Here is a 25,047-nt window from a genome sequence, read left to right on the forward strand (position 1 = left end):
GATGAGGGCAACCCAGAACACCAAGATTCCACATATCGATGCTAGAATTCCACTCCTTTCTCAAAACCACCTCTGGGGCTCTGTCTGGGACTGGCTGTGCGATTCCACTGTGGTTGCCAGAATCCAAAACAGCCATTCCAAAGTCACAGAGTATTGGGAACGTCAACTCGTTCCCATACTCCAAGGTTTGCGACGTATAGATGATCCTATTGTCGCCTGAGACTCGGCGCGGCCCGGGTTTGAGCTTCTCCGCACGTACGCAATTCTTCAGGATCCTTTCCTCGTCATCCGGGAGGGTTTGAAGAATGTTGTCGAGCTTCATGTCTGGAGGTTGTCAGACAGTGAAGTCAAATGGGGTTTGTATCATATTGACCTGTATGTGTCACGCCAGAGCTATGCAGGTAATCAAGGCCCATCAACAAGAATCTTGCGATGAAAGACACGGCAGCATCAGGAAACCGTTTGTCTTGCTGAAGATTGACATGGTCGAGAAGACTTCGTCGAAGAGGCGGATATACATGACAACAGTGCCTGCCCTGCCTGGCCTGAATGTAAAACGAGTCGGAAGTTCTTCTAACACAATAACGTCCATCATGCGATGATTTCTGTTGCTTCAGATGCTTCTGGACCAGAAACTCTCGGTCTTCACCTCGAATGCGAACCCCTATTTTCAAAAGCTTGAAAGAATTGTCCCTTTTGTCATTTAACATAATTTCGTGAGAAGAGATCGAGTATCTTACTGCAGATCTCGGGACACCTACACGGTAGAATAGCCTCCGAACCCTAACTCCGCGACTGCTTGATAGCGATCATTGAAGATCTCGTTCAAGTGGACAGGATAGTAGGTCGATTCCGAATAGTGTTTCAATGTCTCTTCCTCGATTCGATTTCTCTGTAGTGTATGTACTCGCCGCAGGGCAGGACGGTTCAGGGATCTCAGGAGCTGCCGAGATAGCATTTGGACGACCTGACAAGCTTGAGATTAGCCAGCGAACTCCGCCAATGTGAGATACTTTCGTCTTCGCTAGAGTCGCTGTCGATGTAGCAGGGAGATGGGGTGAAAAGATGCACAGAGTAATGCTGCGGTCGAGGCCAAGACCTTCCCATTATTCCAAAGCGCTGGGTATCCTCGTGAATCAGAGATTTATAGAGAGTCAGGGCACTGGGTGAGACGTCTTGTTGCAGGATGTGATTCTTGGGAGGAATGCCACGCTCAGGTGGGCACAAGGCTGAACAAGGCTGCACGAGGCTGCACTGGTTTCAATATTTCGCGAGGCTGCGACACGTGCGGGTCTGGTACAATGCGGAGTTGGACTTGTAAACGTAAACGTAAACGAATTCAATATCCCCATAAATATTTATTTCACGTTCCACTCTCACCCTCTCACCTTCCCCTCCACCCCATTCTCTTTCGCGTGATGCACTACTTCTCTCAATCGTCAACCTAACCTCTTCATCATCCCATTGCAATCTGGTCGCTTCTCCTACTCTACCCCTCTCTCTTCGGAGTCTCCAGGCACCATGGCGTCTGCGGTGTTCTTCCTCGACTTGAAGGGCAAGGTGAGCGACATGAACGCGCGAGCCTGGATAACATGACACATGATACTGACGCATCCTAGACTCTTCTTGCTCGCAACTATCGTGGTGATATTCCCATGTCTGCCGTGGAGAAATTCCCAATCCTTCTTTCCGAGGCCGAAGAGGAGTCTTCTGCAGTCCCTCCATGCTTCTCTGACGAGGGCATCAATGTTCGTCGCCGGTCTTCTCAATGAATGTGATCTCAGCTAACCACACTCCAGTACCTCTACATCCGCCACAACAATCTCTACCTCCTCGCTCTCACCAAGCGCAACACCAATGCTGCAGAGATTCTGTTGTTCCTCCACAAGATCGTCGAGGTCTTTACTGAGTACTTCAAAGAGTTGGAAGAGGAGTCGATCCGAGACAATTTCGTCATCATCTATGAGCTGCTTGATGAAATGATGGACTTTGGATACCCTCAAACCACCGAGTCCAAGATCCTTCAGGAGTACATCACCCAAGAGTCTCACAAGCTCGAGGTGCAGGCGCGCCCTCCCATCGCCGTCACCAATGCGGTGTCTTGGAGAAGTGAAGGCATCAGATATCGCAAGAATGAGGTCTTCCTCGACGTGATTGAATCTCTCAACCTCTTGGTGTCATCCACTGGCAACGTCCTGCGATCTGAGATTCTGGGTGCAATCAAGATGAAGTGCTACCTCTCTGGCATGCCTGAACTCCGCCTTGGTTTGAATGATAAGGTCATGTTTGAAACCACTGGGAGATCCACTCGAGGCAAAGCTGTCGAAATGGAAGATGTCAAGTTTCACCAGTGCGTTAGATTGTCCCGCTTTGAGAACGACCGTACCATCAGCTTCATCCCACCGGACGGAGAGTTCGAGCTGATGAGCTATCGCCTCAATACCGCGGTCAAGCCATTGATCTGGGTCGAGTGTGTTGTCGAATCCCATTCTGGTTCCAGAATCGAATACATGTTGAAGGCGAAGGCTCAATTCAAGCGACGATCGACTGCCAACAACGTTGAGATCAGCATTCCTGTTCCTGATGATGCTGACACTCCAAGATTCCGCACCAACATTGGATCTGTGCACTACGCGCCGGAGAAGTCTGCAATCGTCTGGAAGATCAAGCAGTTTGGTGGTGGTAAGGAGTTCCTCATGCGAGCGGAGCTAGGCCTTCCTAGTGTCAAGGGAGACGATGAGCGTGGTGGCGGCATGACAGGTGGATTCGGCGGCAGTATGGGTGGCATTACAGGCGAAGGAAAGGCCAAGAGACCCATCAACGTCAAGTTCGAGATTCCTTACTTCACCACCAGTGGTATCCAGGTGCGATACTTGAAGATCATCGAGCCAAAGGTTTGTGTCCCTCCCTTTACTGTCAGTGACGGCCTCTAACGCTACACAGCTGCAATATCCATCCCTGCCATGGGTGCGCTACATCACACAGTCCGGAGATATCGCAGTCCGCTTGCCAGATGTGCAAGGTGGTTGAGCCCTCAAATGATCCCGCTTCTTCTTGTAGCAGTGATCCCAACCTTGGCGAAACCACTCTCAACGTAAAGCAGCGGAATTTTTGCTGGCCTCACGGACACCTGGTGCAAGCGGTCGGTGACAAACTCGCTCAACCTGCCATGTACGATATTACCTTGGCGAAAGAAAAAGAATTGCACAAAGCGACATGAGTCTTGGTCGCCCCCCTGGACAAAGCCACGAGTTGGAGGATGAACGGCTTTCAAGTCCAACATGCAATCACAACCGAGCGAAAACAAACGAGCTGCAGACACCAAATTCAAACACACCAAAAAAAGAAACAACTTGTCGACTGCATTGACCGCACCACTCATGCATTGGTGCAGAACAGCAGACGAGGTTGACTGTTCAGAGTAACTGGTCGCTCGACTATTCACATCTATGTGTGGTCCACAATGCCAATCCGTCTCTTGAGATGGATATGTCTTGTCTAGGTGAATGGCTCTGACGAGTACAACAGCATCTGTGGCCATGAAGAAACAAATCCAGATGAGCAGCCCTCCGTGGGTGAGACATTGAGAAGAGTATCCGTAGATTGAACCAGTCTAGACAATCATGCAAAGAAACCACAATTCCAAAGAACTCATATTTGCTCCTTTTCCTGTCAATGTCCATATCACGTCGTGTTCTGTCTCTAACAGGTGTGTGTGAACCAAGTGTTGCGACCTTTCACAGCCTTGCGTCCCTTGTAAGAAGGAGATGCCAATAAGGTTTCCTTGTGAACCCTTACTGACCCGTTGACGTCACTCTTCTACCGCCCACAACAATTGGCCTTTTGCGGTGTGGGCCACTAATTTTTTTATTCTCCCTAACACGCAGCCTTCCGTCTTTCAATCTCAATCTCGATGATAACCCAGTCTTCCTTGCCGATCAACGCTTTTTCCCCCTTTGGGGTATTTTGCTATCATTCTCGTGCAATATCAATCAATTGATTTAACGCAGCTCAAGGCGAGTTCAACACCTTCTTCTTGAATAGAGAACTTCCAAGAACACCTGCGAAACAATGCCCTCCACAACCCTCCCCACACCCACGCCCGATGAACTTGACGACCTCATCTACTTCACACGCACAGGCGATTTGGCAAGCTTGATGTCGCTGGTCACTTCGCTATGTGGCACACACAAATGCCCGCCCTCGGTCCTGCTCGCCTCGTCCATTGATATCGACGCCGACGGTCTCGGTTCGCGGTCCTCGCTGCTTCACTACCCCGCGGCCAACGGCAATCTTGAGATCATCACGCACCTCCTGTCCCTGCTCGCACCGTCTGAGTCTCTGGGCACCTCACCTTCGGCGACGACGGCGGACAAGTCTGCACCTTTGCTCGTGAATCACCGGAACATATCTGGCAACACGCCGTTACATTGGGCCGCGATGAACGGACACTTGGATGTGGTCCAGGCGTTGGTCAAGGCTGGCGCAGATCCTACGATTGTCAACGAGGCCGGGCGAGACGCCGTGGTGGAAGCGGAGATGAGTTCAAAGGACGGCGCAAAGGAGTGTGCTGACTGGATGTTAAGGCACTGCGAAGGACTGGAAAAAGGTGTCGGTGACGAAAGTATTGGAGCGGGTGGCAGCGGTAGTGGGGAGGTAGAAGAAGAGGCGAAAGAGGAGGCCGCGAACACGCAGGGGCCTGAGCTTGATGAAGGTGGTGAGAAGTCTGAAACGCCAGTGAGGAATGGGGAGCAGAAAGAGACGTGAGCGGTCATCCAGGAGCGAGGTCCATCTTTCGGAACAATCCTCGCCTGAATATCTTGGAACACTCAAACCAACAAGACCAATTCGGTACAGAGGAGCATGAACAACCAGACAAAGGGAATAAAATACACGGACGGGCCTGGATCGCGCTCCAGGAAACCCCAAAGACACCCTCTCATGCATCAACGACTGCGAATACAGACCCCAGGAATACTCTGAGCAAAGTGGTCATGTCAAGTGATACTTCTTCAACAATTCCCCCATCACAAACGACCAGTCACAAAATCCACCTCTCGGTCACAGGCAATTTCGGGTTCCCATACCATTGCCTCGTACCTAGTCAGTCAATGGTATACAGATGCACTGCAATCCCTCCTTGCCGGCGAGGGTGCAGTAGGCTGTGATGCAAGTTTTGCCAGTCTTCAGATTCACCACGCAACGTTGGTTGACGCAAGTCCCGGAATTCCCTCGCTATGTCAACCCGAGAAAGTCGGTTAGCTGGCTTCAAGACCAGAGCGTTGGATATTGAAAACTCATGATATCTTGTCGCTCTGCCCGTGCACAACCAAGGAAGAGCTCCTGACACGAATAAGAGTGTGGGAGGACAGAACTGTGGACGAACCTTGACAAGCTGCTCATCACTGAGTGGATGAGCACTAATTTCTTGCCCGGTGGCGGGGACCGGAGTGGCCAGCGCGACAGGGAGAATGAGAGCAAGGCCCGCGAGGAGGAAGTTGGTGAAACGCATTTTCTATGCGGATGAGCTGGGGGTTGTTGTTTTCAAGGGACGAAAAGGTATGGACCGTGTTCCAGGCCGGACAAGTCTTGTTGCGCCTTTCACAATCAGCAGTCGGGGTGAAGAATACGCAATATGCAATGCGCAGGTTCTGACCCGGCCGTCTCCTAAATATCTTTTTTTCTTCTTCTCCCTCTCCGGGGTTCTGGTATCCAACCTGTCTGTCTGTCTGTTTAGGTGCAGCCAGCCAGCATCGCGGTCTCATGTCCTGCAGGGCGTCAACTGGATAATATAGCTCATTTGACCTCGTTTCTCATGTCTCGTTTAGCCTCACCACCCACCCACCCGCGCACGCCTGAGATGACATGACATGACATGACACGCCCAGCTACACGAACGAGAACGAGAATGAGAACGGGTAGACATCATGTGTCTTCCAAAACGAGCATGTGTTTCTACACAGGTACTCCCGACACCACCTCCCCGCAAAAGGAGAGAGGGCGGGCGGTGGTGCTTACTCTCACTCTCTACTATACGAGGTCGACCAGAGCAGAGCAGATCAGGCCTGAACGGAAGGTGTTTTCGGGCCATACATAGGAAACAGCCATGGAAACATCTCGATCAGGCAGTCATTTCTATTCCTCTTAGTCAACTGTATCTCTCTCTGTGTGCTGTCTGTGGTCTGCCTTGACCCTGTGATGGTGGTGGCTGTCCCGTCCTGCCCTATCTTGCATTCCATGGCATTACTTTCTTTTTCTTTTTCTTTTTTTTTCGAGAGCGTCAAGTTGACGCGAGGGACGAAGCGCAAGCCACGGCTGAACATGTAACCTATGTGGCCTATGTAGCTCGTGCTCGGTGATACATATCATTACTGTTGTCATGATTGGCTCTCTAATTGAAGAAGCCTGGCCCAAAATAACAAGTGCCCAATACGGAATGTCCAACGCCCAACGCCAAATGCGGAATGTGTTCGACCTCGCTCGCTCGAATAGTCAGTGTCTATCTAAATTAGTGCAGCTGGGATTCAATACGGGATGCATACCCTACCATACCCCACTATATCGTACTATTTAATGCCATGTCAAGACGGAACAAACATTCCCCAGAAAGGCAGAAAGGCAGAAAGGCGGAGGAGAGGCTGACTGCTGAATGCGGAATGCCGAAAGCGGAAACCGTTCAAGCACAAGCACATTACCTCCGGATTGGATAATGGGCCAATCAAGGAGTCGATGGACAGGCTGGTGCTGAAGCTGATGCTGAAGCTGAAGGCTCGCAAGGCAAGGCAAGACAATGAATGCCACGTTCTATGTCCAAACAATAGCATTGCTTTCTCAGGCGGTGCAAACCCAGTAAGTCACACATATGTACGAGGTATATACATTGCATGTGGTATCAGCTGCCAGGGTGACCGGCCATGAATAGAAGTTGGCTGCCTGGGTGCCTGACTTGACAACAAAGGGTAATAATTATTGCGTTCTGAGATACCTCACACTGCGGTCTGGGCAACGCAAGAGGACGGTAGAGAATGCGAGGAGATGAGCCATAGTAGCTAGTTTTATTGCCAGCCAGACATGACTCCCACATACCAGAAGAAGAAGAAGAAGAAGAAGAAGAAGAAGAAGAAGCACTGCTTTTCGATCTACGGGACGGTTTCTTCCTGAACTCCTACTTACTAACTAGGTAGCCAGGGAGGTACTCACGAATACGGGATAGTCTCTCGACAACCCTCTTCCCCTGTTCATCACCACCCCTCTCGCCTGGTCAGCCGAACACGCACATCCCTGGTCGGATTCACCGCCCCAGCCCCAATCTTGCGTCCCGGGTGCACCCACCTCCCGCCGTCACTGACGGGGACCATGTCCCACTGCATGACCAGCGCGGCGACGAAGAGGACGACTTCACGCTCGGCAAATGTCTTGCCCTTGCACATCTGCTTGCCGCCGCCCCAGACCTTCATCGTGCCGTATTCGACGCGGACGTCGCCGTCGCCCCCGCCTGCCACCCCTTCGTGGTCTTTGTCCTTGGCCCAGAACCGTCGGGGATCGAACCGCTCCGGGTCGCGAAAGTACTTGTCGTCGCTCTGGTGCACGCCGTGCGGCAGGCAGAGGTACTCGCCCTTGCGGAGCAGCCAGCTCTGCGGCTCCTTCTTGCCCAGCAGCCGCGCGTCCTCGTCGTTCTCAAACACCACAAAGTCCTCCTCGACCATCTTGTACGACATGCTCGGCACCTCGAGGCGCATCGCCTCGAAAAAGCATCCCTTGAGGAGCGGGCACTTGCTCCACAGCGCGGCGATGTCAATCTCCAATTTGGGAGGCTCTTGGATCGGGAGTCCCGTGGCGGCCGGCCGGCGGAAGCGCACGTAAGGGGCCACCTCGGCCCGGAGTTCCTCAACTAGAGAGGGGTTGGAAAAGATGTACCATATCGTCCAGAAGATGATGGGGTTGGCGTTGATGTTCATGGCCCACAGAATGGCCCCGTTGCCCGTGGCGTAGCCTCGCGGCGCAGAGCCACCCTCTCGAAACGCTTTGGCTCGATCAACAATGACCGACGAGACATCTGACATGTCGGGCCACCGGCTTCCGGGATCCTGGCCGTCGAGGTACTTAAAGAGCGCCTCGTGGTGTTCCTGGATGGCGTCGACGATGCGTTCCCTCGCCTGCGCCGGGCCGCTCAAGCCAGGTAGCCAGGAAGGAGCGCCGGCCATGAAGAGGTTGAATTGCATGTCCATCTCCCACAGGTCAGGCATGATGTTGGGGTAGTTCTCCATAAAATCCTTACCGAACAGGACTGTGGAGGCAATGTCGCCCACGAAATACCGCAGGAGAGGAAATAGACTCGCCTCGGCCACGAGAGGCTTGTCGCCCTCGCCGTTTGAGATGATTTGCACCCCACCAAAGCGCTCCCAGATGCTTTGATCCACGGGACTCTGTAGCCCGGAGACCAGGTTCCACGTCCTCTCCGCGACCATGTCGACCGTGCCGCTGATGGCCACGCTGACGAAACTCTCGCGCAGCATGCCCGACAGGACACCATGGATATTTCCCCAGAGGTGGCTCGGTTCGATGGCCTTGATAGTGCCGCGGTCGTCCCAGAAGTTCTTCATCGTGTGTAACACAAAGTCATTCATCGTGATGGGGCTGGTCCTGTCCATCAAGATCTGCTTGGCCAGGCTGGGCACCGTGACGACGTTGTGCTTGGTGTTGGCCATCTTCAGGGCGTAGATGGACCCATTGGGTCCCAGCGAACGAGCCGCCCGGCCCAGGAAGTCCGATCCGCCCGCAATAAACGAAAACGCGTGGCCGACCCATGGAATCCAGTATGGCAGGACAGGCACGGTTCGAGGGCCGTTCGACCCGGCTGTAGCTTGTTTTAGAACCGTAGAGCGGTACTGGAGACCTGAGATGACGCGGGTGACGACACAGACGACGAAGAAGATGGCGACGAGGCTCTGAAAGGGATGTTGGATACCTGTCGACAAGATATGTTGGAGAAAGGAGGAGCTTCGAACTTGTGCAGAGCCGCTCATCTTCGCGGGAAGCGGTCAGCGTGTTTGCCGTGGGTTTCTTGTAATCCAAAGATGACCGGCGACAACGACAAGCCTGGTGATGTTGTTGAGAGAGGTTGGATGATTGTATGAAGATCTATCCCTTTTTCTCCAGATCCCAGAATCAAATGTAGCACGAATGTTGCACGCGCCGCAATGTTTCGTCTGTAGTTTTGGACACACAACAAGTTTCTCGAATGTCGATTGACGCACTCGGTGCTGGTATGCCTCTTCCTTTTTTGAGACCGAAAACCACGAGACCCCAAGCTCGAGGTGGTCAGAAAGGAGCGAGCGACAACAAGCAAGTTTAACACTGTGCGTGTGTATCGTACTCTATCCCTCGCCTGGCGCAGCTGTGTTTGTGCATTCTCGAGTTGGTCGTGCAAAGCCTCGTGTTGGAGGTAAGCATACGAGGGTACGTTATAGGCCAAGCGAGAGTGTTGGATGCCTGAGAATCCGCGTGCAACGTTTCTGACCAACGACAATGGGCGAATAAGGGGAAACAAGGTGCTGATAAAGGGGGCCAGAAACATCCTGGACCAATTGGGGCCATTGTCGAATCAGCGACCGGCATTTCCAAGGATCGAGCTTAGTAATCTCGAGCAACGTGTTAGGGGCCACTTTCACAACCAGCATAACTGACGACAGACTCGGTGCATTCGCTGCTACAGTACAATACATGTGTATATTGCTCGCTCGACAAAGCTATTGAAAAATCACGAATTGAGGAGAGTCGTCGATATCTCGTGTGCGACTGGGACGCACAACATCAAAACTGCTCAGCAAGCACCTTCTTCAACCTCCCACTCTGCGCCTCGTACTTCATAATCTTCTCCTGGCTCGCCATCGCTTTCCCCAGGCACCATTTGATCCGGGGCTTCAACTCGCTGGGCGTGCCAGGCATCTCTGCTAGTGTCTTCAGCTCCGCCTCGTATTTCTCCACGTTCTTGTTCTCCAGGCTGATCAATTGAGACATAATTGCCAAATCCAGTCTCGCCCTCAGCACGTCATCCTCGGTCAGATACTCGAATGCAGATTGGTACACCGGTTTCCCAGGCTTGATGCTGTATGGCCGTCCGTTCTTGGATGTAATCGTGATCAATTCTGCCTGCTCGAGGGCCTGCAGCACGGTCTCGCCATCTTTGAAGAGATCATTGAGGAGAAGCTCATTGTATCTGAGAGTTTCGTTTGCCGCAAGCTCTTTGATCAACAACCATGCTTGTTGAGGCGTCCACTTGCGGCTCGAAACGTCGACGTCCAGAAGATACATTTTGAGGATCTCCGACGCCGATTGCTCAATGATCTGGCGAACTGCTTCTGTTTTCAATTTGTCAGTAATGATCGATGACGGGAGAGAGTTCAGTCACGTACTTCCTGGTGTTTCGCCTGTCTTGATCCTCCGCGCCAGGAACTCAAGGTCGGTCAATCGACCGCCGAGAACTTGGATCACTCCGTCCAGCTCATCAAGATCACTTCTCAGCTGTGATGGACTGATCTTACCCTCGCCCGGTTCGCCGCCTTCCGCAATGTCAGCGTCCAAGTGCTTGATTACGAACTTCTTTGCCACTTCGGGCGTGCAATCACTCAGCGTGATTTGCCGGAATACCCTGTCCGGTAGGGCTTTACTGAGGGACTTGGAGAAAGACACGTCCGTAGTCAGGAAGATGACATGGGCAATGTTCTGCGTCGTCAAAAGAGCTGCCCACTCTCCCAGTTTATCATAGACCATACTCGCAGAACCCTCATTGCTTTTGTGCAAGAAATTGTCAATCACCACCACTGGTCGATACTCTGGATGAGCTTCGAGCCACTCGTCGTCTGCCATCTGCGCATCTTTGTCGTCCTTTTTGCGTGGCGCCAATGCAATCTGCTTCAACGCTGTCGTCGTGTTGCCCCAAATCTTGGCCAGTTGGTTGTCCAGCGTCTCGGAGAATCCTGCTTTCGTGCCAATGGTGGCTGTCGCTGCAAGATCGACCATGCTGCTGATACTGTTCATCCAAGAAAACACAGGGCGGTAGCCCACTTCGGCGGCGGCGGCGGCAATGGTGTTGCTGTCTCCGCGTGCTTCCTGGATCTTCTTGCAATCAATCACCAGCTTATGTGGTCGATCTTTCAGTGCCTGGTCGAGGACCAATTCCTTCTTGCCTGCCCCGCGCGGTCCTTGCACCACTATAAATGTGTCTGCAGTCTCGATCAACCACGTTTTCAACTGATTGATGACGTCCTGGCGGTCTTCCCAGACAATCTTTAGGTTGTCCTCGTCACGATTCTGGTTCCGGAATCTGATGATGTCGTAGCCTCGCAAGAGTTGGCTTCTGACCCACTTGAAGATACGATAATCTTCCAGATGCAGACCGTGGCTGATATGCATCCTGATGAAGAATGTCCGGATGGGGTCGAACACGGCGACAGACGCCGCTGTCAGTAGAGCGACTATGAAAGGAATAACAATCCTGGGGTGGTTCGTCATCCAGTCCCATATCCAATAGCTTTTGCGCTTGGATTCATAACTCAGTTTGAGGAGCGTTCCAGTCTTTCCTCCGCCATCTTGGGCCGGGACGATGTAACCATGCATACAATTCTTGGCCATGGTTGCGAATCGGACTCGTGTGTAGTCGATATAGGCATACTTTGGCACAACTTTGGAGTCGGAAGGTTGCGGTATGATCTCGGTGAGCTTTCCATATCGCCGGAACAACGAATAGAGTGTCTCTTGGGTCAATTCGGCCGCAGCATTCTCAGGAGCAGTAGGCAAGAATTCGACCTTTATTCTGGGAGTAGGTACGCGATACAGATCTTCGATCCACGGCTTGCCTTGCACCAGAAAGGCGCGCACCCTCCGAAAAGGATTGAACCATGGTGTAATGGGCTTTTCCTCAAGGTATTGTTTCAGCGTGCTTTCCAGCTCGGTGGCAGATATTCCTTCTTCATGAGAGAACTTGACAAATGCGCCGCCCTCGCGCAGTCTTGGTAGAATCGTTTTGACATGGAGGGGGAGGTTCTCAGGCAGGGCTCGCTTGATGATGCTGGAGGGATCGGCCAGAGCGAGATTGGGTTGATTGACTTTGCTGAGGGATGTCGCAAGGAACTTGTCGGGATTTAGATAGGGGATACGATTGAGCCATTGAAGCTTTAGAGGAAAAACATCTGTCAAGGTCAGTAGATTGCGCAGGCAAGGTAATAGACTGGTAGCGGCGCTCACTGTCAAAGAACAAGATTCCCTCATTTTTCTGGGTTAGTATGTGGCCTGATTCATTGTCGCCGGCTTCAGTAGAAGTCCACCTCTTCCGCGACGACGTAAGAGAGACTCTGGGCGTCGAAGAAGGATTCTTGCATGCGTACGGCTGCCTTTTTCTCGAGAGCTCCGCGAGCAGCCCTGTCGGTCGCCCGAAGGAGTTTCGAGCAGTCCTTGATAGAATCATGCTGCCGATGGTCAGAGCACCATTTAGCGAGGGTTGTGGTCTATCTGCTCATCTTGCCATGATAAGATAGCATAGCTTGAAACATGGTCTCCTTTTCTTATCTATACACAACGCCTCACCTACAAAGAACCTTGAGTTTCTCTTATTACATCGGCGCAGCTTGACAAGCGTGACCAGCCAGCATCATCGTTGTGGATGGGGCCATGACGTCGGTAGAATAAATTTGTGGCTGATCTGTGGCTGTTTGGCCAGTCCGTGGCTTGTACTATCCATTAATTTTCTTGCTGCTCCAACGCGATTGTCTCCAACCTGGTTCCTTTCCACGGGAATCAATCGAGTCAGGATGAGCTGGTGGTGGCGGCAGAAGCCCACATCAAGCAGTGATGCTGGCAGAGAGGGTGCTTTGTCCAGCCCTGAGACACAGGACGAGCTCAAGCCTGTCTCTGCTGTTCCAGTTCCAGACCCTGTCAAGCGCACCCTCACCCGAGATGAGCAAAGTGAGCAGGAATTGATGGAGTTCTTGAGGGAGATCCAAGCGCAAGCAGATGCAGAACAAGCTCAGAGAACGAAATCCAAACCGTTGGCATCTCCGTCACCCCAAGCACCGAGTCAAACGGACATCTCTCCCAATTCCCTCTATCCAACCGAGCTCTCGTGCAGATCTGCCTTCGACTATGCCATGTTCTGCCAGAGCTTTGGAGGCCAGTTTGTCAACGTCTATCGCTATGGTTCCTTCCGCTCATGCTCCAACCATTGGGACGATTTTTGGCTTTGCATGAAGACGCGAAACTGGAAAAAGGAGGACCGTGAGAGGGCCATACAGGAGCATTATCGAAAGAAAGCAGTAAAATGGAAACCCGGGCCAAGCAGTGAAGATGTGTGGGAGGTCCGACAGGAGCCAGTCAAGGAGCCTTTCTCCGGCAATTTGGCAGAACTTGAAGCTCAAATGGCTGAGTACAAGAAGAACAACCTAGCTGTGCCAGAACTTTGGACGCCGACAAAATGAATGAGGGTGCCCTACCGCAGTTTCTGCCTCCAACAACTTCACTCGAGATGTTTCATTGTAGTGAGACAAGCGGAGGTGCGGCAGTTTGTTGATACAAATGCACTTGGCCACCCCTCTGCTCAATTCACCTACCTCGACATCTCTTCAGACGAAATCACCAAGAATCCCCTTCATCCACGAGCCATGGATCCGGCACTCCCACGATTTATGACCCGTATGATTCTATCTACGGCGCCGCAGCAAGCCTTTGCACAGGTAGACGAACTTTACCTGCAGGCCGCAGCCCTTCGAGAACAAGCCCACGAACTCCAAGAGCAAATCGACTTTCTCAAAGATCGAGCCGACTGTCTGGCCACAACGGCGGAGGGTCTTCAAGAAATTGCCGAGCAAGATCGTGACGCCATACAGACCATGTTCGAACGATCTCTCTGCATTTACCAGCACATGTACACGGTGTACGTCTCGGCTCCCCGCAGGGAAGCACGTTTCAATGACATCAAAACGCGCTCGGAAGACGGGATGGTGACCATGGAAGAGATGGAAGAATTCCTGGAAGATGTATACCAGCACTTCCTCGTCACGTCCGAGAGAGTGGAGAGATCAGCCGCACCCGAGCCCGAAAGTCCACCAACTCTGAATACACTCTCCTCCGCAGCACAAGCTCAAAACCAGTCGGAAACGGAGGTACCCATCAAGCAAGAGTTGAAGCGAAAGTTTTCCACCTTTCAAGAAGATGAGAATGGCATCGATGCAGACTCGGGACGAGCCAACAAGAACAATGATGCTGTCGAGTCAAGTGATGAAGCTTCCTCCTCAGACGAAGACTGTCAAGATCCATCGACCAACAACGCTGAAACAAATGAGGAGAGCAGCTGTGAAGGCACAGAAGACATGGAAGAAAGCCCAGGCGAAGAATCGGGGTCAGCAAGCGACGAGAATAGTGACAATGAATGCGATGATTCCGAAGTGGTCGGTTCATCTGATTGCGAGACAGAATCAGATTCCTCAACTGGATCCCATACAGCAGTCGACGTGGGCGGGCCAACTCCCAAGAAGTATTCCAGTCACAGCAGCTCAACCAACAGTGTCCAATCTCTTTCGTCCTCAGCTTCAAGCACTGCTTCACTTGGTTTCCGAGCTATGCACGAGGATCGATCGTTACGAGGGAGAGAGAATCAGAACAACTTGACCAGGGGCGGGAAAAGATTGAAGAAGAATGTGCTGCGTGGTTGGGCATGAGCAGGTCTGCAAGGCGACGTCTAGAAGAGCGATTGAGAGCGGCTTCACCAGGAACGAAAATGACCTGGGCTGCAAAATACCAACCACACCACTCGACTAGTGTGCCGCGGACCTTGAGCTCAACCCTCGCTCCCTTGTTGTCTTGGATGTGGGATGTGCTAGATGAATGGCTTGGGGTACTACCGAGAGGAAGAGGCCTACTCCCAGACGCTAGGTGGTAATGTTTCTTGATCGACTCTGAACAGAAGTGAATATCTTGAGGTGTTCACTTCTGTCAACAAAATCAAATCCAAACTCCTCACTCTTGTTTCATTCCCTCCTCTATCTCGTTTACCTTTTCTATCCTGTATTTTCTTCGAGGTTACCTCTACTGTTTCAATCCTTTGTCTTTCTTCTCCTATTATTCTTTGATTTTCCGTACCCCCACATTTCATCATGGCAGCAGCAGTCTTAAGCCGTCCAGACTCTCTTCTCCTCGAGGCGGATTTCTTGCAGGCCCAATCCGAAATATTCCAGAGTCTCAGCAGGGACATTCATTTTGCAGCCAAAGTTCTCGACTACAAGGTCTATGACATAGAGAACCGCAGTGCAGGCCTAAGGAAAGTAGCTTGGGAAGCGAGGTCGAAGATCAACGGCCGTGCTGGAGATGCCGTGCTGGATGGGCACGACGAGCAGGATGAACGCAGACTCAAATCCGTCTTGAAGGATGCACGCACATCGATCGAGTCTGTACAACAAGTCAAGCAAGCCTTGACGGAGGTTGTATGCCGACGACCAGAGGCGGCTGAGGGCATTGCTTCGGCACAAGAATTGACAGAGGAAAGAAATGGAGCCGTCTGGATCGAGAAGATCTCGAAGATGGATCTTCGTTCGTTTCAGGAGACGCTGATGCAGGCTGTCCCTCGCGCCAGACCAGTCTATGTCCACTCGAGCGGGTTCATCCCAGTCAATTTTCACACCATGTCGTCCCAAATCCCGAACCAGGAAAACGCCCGGTCCGATAAGATCTGTCGACGATCGCAGAATGTCAAGCAGCCACCCCTGGCCGGCGAGCAGACAATCACAAAGACCAAGGTCCACCGTCGTCGTGGTCGCAACAACTCACGAGGGCGCAAAGTCGACGTTTCCTCACATGTAGAGCTTTACAGACACTTCAAAGTCGACAATCGCTCGAGATCTCCAGCGGCGTGCCGCCAGGCAGAGAAGCAACAGGTGGAGGGAAAGGGAGACTTGCTTGGATAGATCCCGAACAAGGTCCCGGTCGCCCGTCTCCCTGTGGATGAAGGTCTGCGAGCTTTGATGAGGCGGGAGGAGCAGAGCAGGCAGCGTGATGGGGCTTGATAGTCGACAATGACCGATCCCATCCATCACGGACGAAGGCGGGATTTGCTTCTGGGGCCCTGAGGAGGTCACGCATGGTCTGACGCAGGAGAAAAAGAATTTGACCAAGTCCGTCTTATGCGCAGCATTTTGAAAAAGGGGGCGCCGACATTGAAACCCATCTTCTGGAGAAAAAGTCGAGATACGAGCTTGGGTTTGTCAATTTTTGGAGTTATGGACATGACATGACTTGACATGAAGGGACTGGACCTCCTTATGCACAAGGACGGACGCGCCATCTGATCAATCAGAACAGAAGGACTTTTCTTTTTTTGGGGGGGATTTAGTACGGATGAGACTTGGACTTTCAGCACCGTGGATATGAACAAAGATCAAACAGAAATGGTAGTGAAAATCTCGACATCTCTCTATCTCTTGTGCCTCGTCCGATGTTTCGTCCACCAGCCCAGCCCAGCCCAACCCCTTTCCTCACGCAGCCTTCTTCTTCTGAGTGAGTGAGTGAGTGAGTGAGCGAGCGAGCGATGAGCAGCCGCCAACCCGCCGGCGTACCTGGGGTGGAGACCAGGGGAAGACGTGATGCTGACAATCAACCCACGGGTTATGCATGTTCTTTCGATATGAATCCTTACACAAACCCCCTTTTCGCGCCTGGTTTCTCTACTCGCCATGCACGCTATTACATGAGATCTCACTCCAATCCCCTGGTCTCCCTGTTCGATCACTCTAGCGCCTTCCTCTTTGTTGGTAATACATGCATACATACAGACATACATACCTCGCACATACGTGATGATATGTATTGTCAAACGCCAATACCACACACATCCACGAACGACCCGTGCGGCAGCGATCGATGACCGACAAGAGGCCGGCCGCTAAGTCCCCATTTCGCGTACCAATGAGCGTCGGATGGACACGTCAACAGAAGCGCTACCTTTGTTGGGTCTTATGCAAGGAGGAGGAAGAGGGGAGGGAAGACGAATATGAAGAAGAATATGACTACACATTATACGTTGGCTGATAAAAGCTCCTCTCTGGTTTCTTGCATATAACAGTGAGTGCGTCAAAGGGTGGCTGTGGTTGATACGTACATGCCTTTTTAGAGCACAGTACTGTATGTGTATAGCAAGCAAGTAATCCCTGCACTATCACAACTACCTACCTATACAGTCAGCCTGGAAAATAGTAGGTCCAGAGAGGAGGTGAAAGTTCAACCATGTCTGATCCTATCAAGAAGGTCGTTGTCCTCGGGGTATGAATTCCCCCATTCTCCCTCCTCACACTCTTTCATCCAGCAAACGAGAAAACTCCCACTCCTCCAAAAATGAGAGACCTTCCTTTAATCGATGAGATGCACCGTTACAGGCGACAGGCAACGTCGGCAGACCCATCACCACGGCGCTCGCCGAGGCCGGCTACAGCGTGACGGCGGCGTCGCGCACCCCGGGCCTAAAGTTCCCCGACTCGACAAACATCGTGTCCGCCGTCGTCGACTACACCTCGCCGGAAGCACTGACGGCGCTCTTCACGGGCCAGGACGCCGTCGTCGAAGCCATCCCCCCCAACGCGCTGCACTTGCAGGCGACCATCGTGGATGCGTGTCTCGCCGCGGGCACTGTCAGACACATCATCACGCCGGACTTTGCGTGCGACACGTTCAACGAGCACATCACCGAGTTGGCGCTGTACGTGCCCAAGGTGGAGGCGCAGAGGGTCTTGGAGGGGAAGTTGAAGGGCTCAAAGGTGAACTGGAGCGCCATCATCACTGGGGGGTGGTATGATTGGGGTGAGTATCACCTCTCTTTTTTTTTCCCACGGGACAGACAAATACTTTGAATATGGGTCCTCTGGCGTGATGTGATGATCGAGGAGAAAACTCAAAAGGCTGACCACATTCTTCGCCTCTCTTGTATGGCTTCACAGCAATCCCTCTAGGCTACTACTGGATCAACCCGCGCACAAACACCCTCGTGGTCTACGGCAGCGGCAACCAGCGCAACAGCATGTGTCGCGTCTCCACCGCCGCCCAAGCCGTGTGCGACGTCCTCAGCGAACCCGAAAAACACGCCAACCGCCCCGTCTACGTGGCCGACCACACCGTCAGCATGAATGAGCTGATCCCAATCCTCGAGGAGATCAAGCCCGGATGGCAGATCGAGCGGGTCGATCTGGACGAGTTCTTCGCCACGGCGAAGAAACTGTGGGACGAGGACACGGAGAAAGGGGTCGAGGTGCGCTTGTTGACTCCTGGTGAGTAGAACCACCCCCCATTCTACACAAGTGCACATTTTTGGCCTATTGGTAAATACACAAAAAACTTATTCCGCCTGGAAAAGCATACAACATGCTAGGGACGTACGGCATCTTCGAGGAAACCAACCGCTACAACGCCGACTTTGGCCACTTGATCGAACCGGGGTCCGGGTATCAGAAAACCCTCGAAGATTTGAAGGAGGAGTTGAAGACGCTTGTCACATAAAAGAGAGAAAGAAAACGGCGGCGCGGAGGAAGACGAATGGAAGTAGCACGAAACGATGAAGAGGTATACAAGACTTTTGGTTCATTCGGTCCTTTTTATTTTTATTTATTTTTCCCAACTTTGTTGCAGTAGACAGACTTCATTGTCCCCGTAAATGCTTTTGAGACGTTTCAGACGGACACCACCGAAGGGGGGTCACAAGTCAAACAGCGACAAGCAAGTGGCTCAACCTGACCTCCTGTGCAATGTGCAATGTGCAATGTGCAATGTACGAGACAGAATCCATCGCCTCCAAGTAAGTCAAGACCCAGGTCCAGGTCCAAATCTATTTCCATCCTGACCACTCTCCTCGGTCCTGGACATTCAATCGTCATTGACATACTTGTCAAAGACGTCGGCGTACCACCTCGCGCCCACGTCCCTGTGACTGCGAATCTTTGTCCTGAGCTGCGCCTCTCCCCAAGTATCGTAGCGGCCTCTGAGAAAGGGGCTGTCGATCTGCTGACCCTCCGCGGACTCCCTGCCGGCTGTCAAGGTCTCGGCCGCGGCAAAGTGGTCCCACAGGGCCTTGAGGTCCGACTTGGACAGGTCCGGCCGCACGCCCTGGAAAAAGGGGACGCTGTAGCGGTCGTAGTCGCCGGGCGGGAGGAGGACGCGGTGCGTCGTGGCCTTGCAGATGCCATTGGTCACCACCTCAAAGGCCTGGCCCATGTTGACCACCAGCGTGCCGGGCACGGGCGGCGCGTCCAGCCACTCCCCGTCCTTGGACAGGACCTGGAGGCCCGGGATCGACGGGTCCGACGCCTGCAGCAGGAACGTCATCCAGCCGGAACTGTCCTTGTGGGGGCCGACGCCCTGCGTGGCGGAAAGAGACTCTGCCGTCGCATCTGCGGACGGAGACGAGGTAGGACGGTAATGCACGAGCTTGAGCCGGTCTTGCGGCCCCGTGAACGGCTCGAGACGGTGCGGCGGCAAGTCGAGCGCCTCTGTGACCAGCTCGAGGAACCTCAGGGCGAGATCGTGCATGGCCGCGATGTACAACTCGATAATCTCGCGGAACCGAGGCACCGTGTCGTTTGCCGACTCATCAAGCCACTGATTCGGGCCTTGAAGTCGAATATACAGAGGCTGCGACGACACCACACCATACCGGTCCGGCAACTCGTTGGCAAACTCAAACTGCTCCCTCTGATCCTTCACCCGCGCCGTGACCTCGGACCCAAACTTGCTGTAACCCAGGAAATGCGGCGAGTTGACGAGGGCGACCGAGTCCTTGACGGGGTCCGGCAGGGCGAAGAGACGAGGCAGGGCGTCCACGAGGTCCTGGACGATCGACTCCCGAATGCCGTGGCCGGAGAGGTACAGGAAGCCGACTTCGAACAACGCATGGCGCAGGTCTTGGAGGAGTTCGGTTCGTGTGGTCAGATCCCCAGCTTTGCGCAGGTCGATGGTCGGGATGGACATTGCTGGGGAGTCTCAAGCCGCGTTCGTGAGGGTATGTCCGGATCACGATCACGAAGAGCCAGAAGAGGAATCTCTTTTCCCCACCGATTATCCTACCTCTGACCAAGTGCGTTGGTCACCTCATACTTGTGGAAGGTGAAGACGGGAACGAAGACAGACGGAGATTCGCACAAAGAGTGGAATGATTGAAGCACGCAATCGACCGGCTGAGCGCAAAAGGGGAGATTCGTGTTATGTAAGCAAATCAGCCTCGCGACGCCCACCCACAGCCTCATTCCTGAAGGGATACGATATGCAAAGGATCGAAGAACCAAAATACAGTTGCCAGCTATAGCCCAGATGGAAATGAAAGCATGTTCACGAATCGGATACAGTGTCAGAGAGAAACTATACGACGCACAGTAACTGCCCTTACCCCAAGGTCTTCTTCGTTTGGGTAATCGATGTCTCTCGAGCATTACCTTTAATGCATCATACATGTCCTGTTCACTACCTCGTATGATTTCTGATCGCATTGACCTTTGGTTGTACCGAGCAGGCCATCGACTCTATCGAGTACGTCGTAGCCCATTTTCCACCAACCGATTCGCCTCCGCGAGTTCTGTAGCCTGTTGCGCCCTTTGTCTCTCCAATTCCGCCATTTCCTCTTCTCCTCCGCTTGCTTCGGCCTCGTCATCTTCTTCATCGCTGCTGCGACCTCCATCTCCCTCATCGTCGGCTTCATCGTTCTCATCATCTGGTTTCCTGCGTCTCTCAAAGTCTTGCGCATGGGCGGTCCCAATAATAGTCCCCATCCGTTGCAGAGCCCGCATGGCGGGTGTTCGAGGCATGCCCGGAGAGCGACGTTGACGAAGCGATGCATCTAGCGAAGGCACGCTTTCTAGATCCACGCCAGTGGCAATATGTTCTTCAGGCTCTGTAGGACGTGGAGTGGTAGGTGTCTGGCGCCTCTGAGTCGGAGATACCATGCGTGAGTCTGGTATGTCGTAGGGTAGAGGAATATCTCGGGAAGCACGGAATTTCCCAACATTGTTACAATGCTCGTTTTCGACCCGGAACAGGGACCATATCCCCCTTCGGATGACCTCGGCCAGACTGACAAAGAAGGACATGAGAGCGGAATGCTGCACGTCGGATGTAAATATGGCATAAAACACCCACTGTTGTCGAAGCAATACATCCGCCACGATGGCGGCGTAATATATCCACACTTGTTTGTAGGCGAGCCGCTCTCGGAGGAAGGGATATTTCTGCACAAAAAAGTCGCCCAAACTCCAATCCATGAACACATCCCAGAAGGAGCAATATACTCCATTCACAAGCGCAAATGTGACAAAGATGGACCAAGTTGTGTGATTCATGTCAATCCGATAAATCGACAGTGTAGCATAATACGCAATGTTGCCGCAGTATTTGAGACAATTGGCGAGATGAGGGAACCAGTTTCGTGAATCGTAGTAACGGCGCAGACATTGTAACGCTCGCCAGACCGCGGGCAAGGCGGCAAAGAACCCCAGTAAGCGTGAGTGGTTGGAGTTGCACTGTGGAGGGTTGTTCCAATCGTTGACATAGAGGCAGAAGAAGAGTTCGATCTGACCCATCGCGTACGTTTCCGAACAGTACATGTCGCCCAGGTAGAAGTCTCGGAACTCGACCGGATAGAACGGCGCACAGGCGAGCCTCATGTTTGTGACAGCCCACCATTTCCTCGCATTATGATACAGGATCGGAAAAGGGAGGAATATGATGAGCATGGTCAGGACGATGAGAATCAGCGGCCAGTAAACGTAGAACCAATCGTAAGAGCTGTGCCGAAAGTTGAGGTAGATGAATAGACCGTTGAGGAAGAGGAAAAAGCAAGGTAGTTCCGCCAGTTGCCGCCAGTCCAGCACATGTCTGGTGTCGTACTCGAAAATGAAGACGTAGTTGATGTGGTTTCGATTCCACATTCTGCAGTCCAGAACAAACATTAAGAACAAGATCACGACGAGAAAGTATCCGGCATATAGCTGCAGGAGGTAACTGGTCTGCACGGACATCCTCGGATCGTCCAGTCGAAAGGCAGCGTCGACAAGGCCAGCCACCCCAAAACAACTGCCCGCCGCAACGTATAGGCCGTTGCGAAATGTCACCGCCGACTGATCCCCGGAGCCTATCTTCGATCGCAGTTTCTTAACAGCGACCTTGTGGTTGCCGCGCTCAAAGTACCGGGCGTATAGATCTTCGATGGCCATGAGGTGATTGTCAACCACGTCGCTCGTGACGAAATAGGCATTGTTGACTTTTTCTGTCATGTATCGTAACGGAGGTCTGGCTTGGACCGCCTTGTCATACTTCTTATTGATCTTGCGGAAGCCCGTTTTGTTCAGCAAGGCATAGGATTTGAGTAATTCCAGACCGCGATAGAATTCCTGCAGCGCAAGCTTCAGCCTCTTCTTTGCGACCGAATACTTGATTTCGCTGCCGTGGTCGCGGCGCACGTAATCTTTCTTTGCTTCGTTGATCCTCTTTTGAGCTTGAGGTCCTGGAGGGGAACTCATCTGTGCCATGGCTTGACTGGTCTTACCGATCGTCGACCGACGACCCATGACATCTCCGATTGGTTTTGGAATGAAGTGACTACCACTTCCATTGGGCCTGGTATTTTCCTTGAGCACGTCCGGAGGTTGCTTTCGTATATCGTCTAGATGTGACGGTTGCGTGCCATCATTCAAGTGTTTCGCCCTCATGATTTCCGCTATTCGTCGATCCCTCATTTCGTGGAGTTGCGCCCTGAGCACCTGCAGACGCTCTGTGGCCTCGTCTTCTTTCGCCTTGTAGAAATCCTCGATCTTCGTCAATTCCTTGTCCAGGTATGTAAAGAAATCGGCCTGTTTCTCGTCGAGCTCTTGATACGCCGAGAGCTGCATGTCGTTGACGGTGGCCTCGGTCAGATCACGGGGAGCGAACATCTTGCGGAACCTTTGCGATGCGGAGAGCGAGTTCGTCCTCTGCAGCGGTCCGGAGACGGACTGGCTTTTGACCCCCTGCCGCCGCTTGAACATGGCCTTTGCTAAGCTTCCCGCGATGCTGTGCCTGGCGAGAGGCGGATGATGTGTCTGACCAACATGGTACGGATCGGGTGCGGGTGGAACTTGGGCCGGTGGAGGGAGTCGCAGGGACGTTTCCTGGGATTTCGGTTCCAGTTCTGTGGGTGGCCGCGACCGTGCAGGGGTCAAGGCAGGATCTGGAAGTTCGAGGGCGGCCATCATACCCGGTGTCTCATCTGGAGGCGTGCCAACAATGGAACCATAACTCATTACTCGCCGCGCCGATTGACTGGGATAAAGCGGCGTATTTTCTGGCGGCGTCTCTGCACTGTCGACCGGCGCCCTGGGAATGTATATAGGTGGAGACGCTGCGAACATGGTATGACTTTGCCGCTGGGGCATCGGGGGTCTGTCCCCCAACTCTTCATCTTCGTCTTCATCTGGGCCGATCTCTTCTATCTCGGGCAGGGACTGGGTTGACCTCGCGGTAGGCGGCCGGTGGAGGTTGAAGTCATAGTGGGTGAAGGGTGTGCGCGGACCTGAGAAGGCATCGAGGTTCGCAGATCGGGGTTCAGTGCCGGGTGTTCTCTGGAGGTTCCTGAGGGCCTTCGAGATGGCCTTGATCTTCTTCTTTCCCACCTGCGAGCAGTCACAGTCAGTGTGAAGCGACTCCACTCGCACCCAGAGCGACTTGCCTTGTAATTCAAGTACTTGGCTTTCCATTCCGGAACCGCTTCTTCCTCCAATTCCCTACCACGGTTAGATTTCCGGTTCGAGAGAAGGGCGTCTTTGTCAATACAGGCGTAGGACTTACTTTGCGAACTTCATGGCGCGATTGCAGGCCTCTGCATCAGCGCATCCTGCCTCTTAGCCGTAGTCATCTATCGCAATGTTCGAGAGACTCAACAAATGGCCCGGGAACGAGGATAAATGGTGTGGGGAGGGAGCCATGGGAGGATCGCGAGGGCGGAGAAAGCGAGAGAAAAGACGCGAGAAAGTTGCACTGCATGGGCGTCATAGTCAAGCTTTTGAGCTTGACTGGCTGAGATCCGCAAATCCTCGCTACCCACGTGCGTCGTCGATACGTCCATCTTCTTTTCTGTCACTTCGATCTCAATGCCATAACCCCAAGGGCTACCGGGTTTTCCGGGGTTCCCAAGGCTTCGCTAGATATCTACCAGTGCCTTACGGCTATCTGAAGATGTCAGCTACATAGTCTTCAGGGCTGTGCCCGCACAGAACCTTGCCAGTCGCCAGCCTAGCCCATCAGACCTGCTCTGACTTCATGAACACCCAATCAGGCAATCCGTCAGGCGGGGTTTGTTGATCTGAAGAGGAAAATATTGACGACGTTCAGGTACTAGGTATAGGGACTTATGTTCACCACAGGAAGAACCCTTTGCTATCCATTGCTCCTGCTTCACTTCAAAAACACCCTGATTTACCTCGAGTACCTCGAGTACCTCGAGCTTTCGCCATCCGCCAGCAAACATGGTCTACACAATAACCGTCCACCTACGCGCCAAATCCTCCGACCCGGCCATCATCCAAAAGCTCAAGAACAAGCTCATCGAGGCTTCCCGGGTGTACTCCAAAGACAAAGAGACCCTGTCGTGGTTCGTCATGCAGTCTGTCCACGACGAACGCGACTTCACCATCGTCGAGAGATACAGGCAGGAAAGCAGCCAGAAGTATCACCTGGAAAACCCGTACTGGAAGACCTTCGACCCGTACGTCAAGCCGCTCCTGGAAGGGGAAATGGATCTGAGAAGGTTTGAGGAGCTGGACACGAGCAAGGACGTCGTCGTAGAATGATCATAAAGGTCGAGCGCAGCCTCCACAAATCTAACAATCACGGAGGCGCACTATTAGTGGATGGCTTTCTGCACGGTCACTCCACCTCCATGATCAAAGGCTGTTTCTTGAGGATGCTCAGTATTGATTTTATCTCTTGATATGTACATATTGAATGATTCTTGGTCAGTTACAACAACGCCGTTTTGAATGCCTATACGCTCCTTGA

At 52.8% G+C, this 25,047-nt stretch overlaps 11 protein-coding genes across 11 annotated transcripts; 7 read left to right on the forward strand and 4 right to left on the reverse strand.

Moving 5' to 3' along the window:
* Positions 1 to 1,521: 1,521 nt before the first annotated feature.
* AYO20_07610 (hypothetical protein) lies at positions 1,522 to 2,933 on the forward strand (the record flags this gene model as incomplete). The annotated part of the gene is made up of 3 exons (XM_022645895.1): positions 1,522 to 1,560; positions 1,620 to 1,748; positions 1,800 to 2,933. The coding sequence occupies 3 exons, from the start codon at positions 1,522 to 1,524 to the stop codon at positions 2,931 to 2,933; spliced, it is 1,302 nt and encodes a 433-aa protein (XP_022498140.1).
* A 1,138-nt stretch (positions 2,934 to 4,071) lies between these two features.
* On the forward strand, positions 4,072 to 4,767 carry AYO20_07611 (hypothetical protein; the record flags this gene model as incomplete). The annotated part of the gene is made up of 1 exon (XM_022645896.1): positions 4,072 to 4,767. The coding sequence occupies one exon, from the start codon at positions 4,072 to 4,074 to the stop codon at positions 4,765 to 4,767; it is 696 nt and encodes a 231-aa protein (XP_022498141.1).
* Positions 4,768 to 7,241: 2,474 nt separating this feature from the next.
* AYO20_07612 (hypothetical protein) lies at positions 7,242 to 9,026 on the reverse strand (the record flags this gene model as incomplete). The annotated part of the gene is made up of 1 exon (XM_022645897.1): positions 7,242 to 9,026. The coding sequence occupies one exon, from the start codon at positions 9,024 to 9,026 to the stop codon at positions 7,242 to 7,244; it is 1,785 nt and encodes a 594-aa protein (XP_022498142.1).
* Positions 9,027 to 9,813: 787 nt separating this feature from the next.
* Positions 9,814 to 12,466, reverse strand: AYO20_07613 (hypothetical protein; the record flags this gene model as incomplete). Its single annotated transcript, XM_022645898.1, has 3 exons — positions 9,814 to 10,361; positions 10,416 to 12,191; positions 12,247 to 12,466. 3 exons carry the CDS (start codon positions 12,464 to 12,466, stop codon positions 9,814 to 9,816), a joined length of 2,544 nt encoding a protein of 847 aa, XP_022498143.1.
* A 343-nt stretch (positions 12,467 to 12,809) lies between these two features.
* On the forward strand, positions 12,810 to 13,472 carry AYO20_07614 (hypothetical protein; the record flags this gene model as incomplete). The annotated part of the gene is made up of 1 exon (XM_022645899.1): positions 12,810 to 13,472. The coding sequence occupies one exon, from the start codon at positions 12,810 to 12,812 to the stop codon at positions 13,470 to 13,472; it is 663 nt and encodes a 220-aa protein (XP_022498144.1).
* Positions 13,473 to 13,655: 183 nt separating this feature from the next.
* AYO20_07615 (hypothetical protein) lies at positions 13,656 to 14,711 on the forward strand (the record flags this gene model as incomplete). Its single annotated transcript, XM_022645900.1, has 1 exon — positions 13,656 to 14,711. One exon carries the CDS (start codon positions 13,656 to 13,658, stop codon positions 14,709 to 14,711), a length of 1,056 nt encoding a protein of 351 aa, XP_022498145.1.
* Positions 14,712 to 15,146: 435 nt separating this feature from the next.
* On the forward strand, positions 15,147 to 15,953 carry AYO20_07616 (hypothetical protein; the record flags this gene model as incomplete). The annotated part of the gene is made up of 1 exon (XM_022645901.1): positions 15,147 to 15,953. The coding sequence occupies one exon, from the start codon at positions 15,147 to 15,149 to the stop codon at positions 15,951 to 15,953; it is 807 nt and encodes a 268-aa protein (XP_022498146.1).
* Positions 15,954 to 17,268: 1,315 nt separating this feature from the next.
* On the forward strand, positions 17,269 to 18,531 carry AYO20_07617 (hypothetical protein; the record flags this gene model as incomplete). Its single annotated transcript, XM_022645902.1, has 4 exons — positions 17,269 to 17,304; positions 17,418 to 17,838; positions 17,976 to 18,302; positions 18,404 to 18,531. The coding sequence occupies 4 exons, from the start codon at positions 17,269 to 17,271 to the stop codon at positions 18,529 to 18,531; spliced, it is 912 nt and encodes a 303-aa protein (XP_022498147.1).
* Positions 18,532 to 18,894: 363 nt separating this feature from the next.
* Positions 18,895 to 19,995, reverse strand: AYO20_07618 (hypothetical protein; the record flags this gene model as incomplete). The annotated part of the gene is made up of 1 exon (XM_022645903.1): positions 18,895 to 19,995. The coding sequence occupies one exon, from the start codon at positions 19,993 to 19,995 to the stop codon at positions 18,895 to 18,897; it is 1,101 nt and encodes a 366-aa protein (XP_022498148.1).
* A 548-nt stretch (positions 19,996 to 20,543) lies between these two features.
* Positions 20,544 to 23,852, reverse strand: AYO20_07619 (hypothetical protein; the record flags this gene model as incomplete). Its single annotated transcript, XM_022645904.1, has 3 exons — positions 20,544 to 23,663; positions 23,756 to 23,774; positions 23,839 to 23,852. The coding sequence occupies 3 exons, from the start codon at positions 23,850 to 23,852 to the stop codon at positions 20,544 to 20,546; spliced, it is 3,153 nt and encodes a 1,050-aa protein (XP_022498149.1).
* A 663-nt stretch (positions 23,853 to 24,515) lies between these two features.
* AYO20_07620 (hypothetical protein) lies at positions 24,516 to 24,839 on the forward strand (the record flags this gene model as incomplete). Its single annotated transcript, XM_022645905.1, has 1 exon — positions 24,516 to 24,839. One exon carries the CDS (start codon positions 24,516 to 24,518, stop codon positions 24,837 to 24,839), a length of 324 nt encoding a protein of 107 aa, XP_022498150.1.
* Positions 24,840 to 25,047: the final 208 nt, after the last annotated feature.

This window comes from Fonsecaea nubica (genome assembly GCF_001646965.1).
Source record: "Fonsecaea nubica strain CBS 269.64 chromosome Unknown Scaff54, whole genome shotgun sequence".
Lineage (NCBI taxonomy): Eukaryota > Fungi > Ascomycota > Eurotiomycetes > Chaetothyriales > Herpotrichiellaceae > Fonsecaea > Fonsecaea nubica.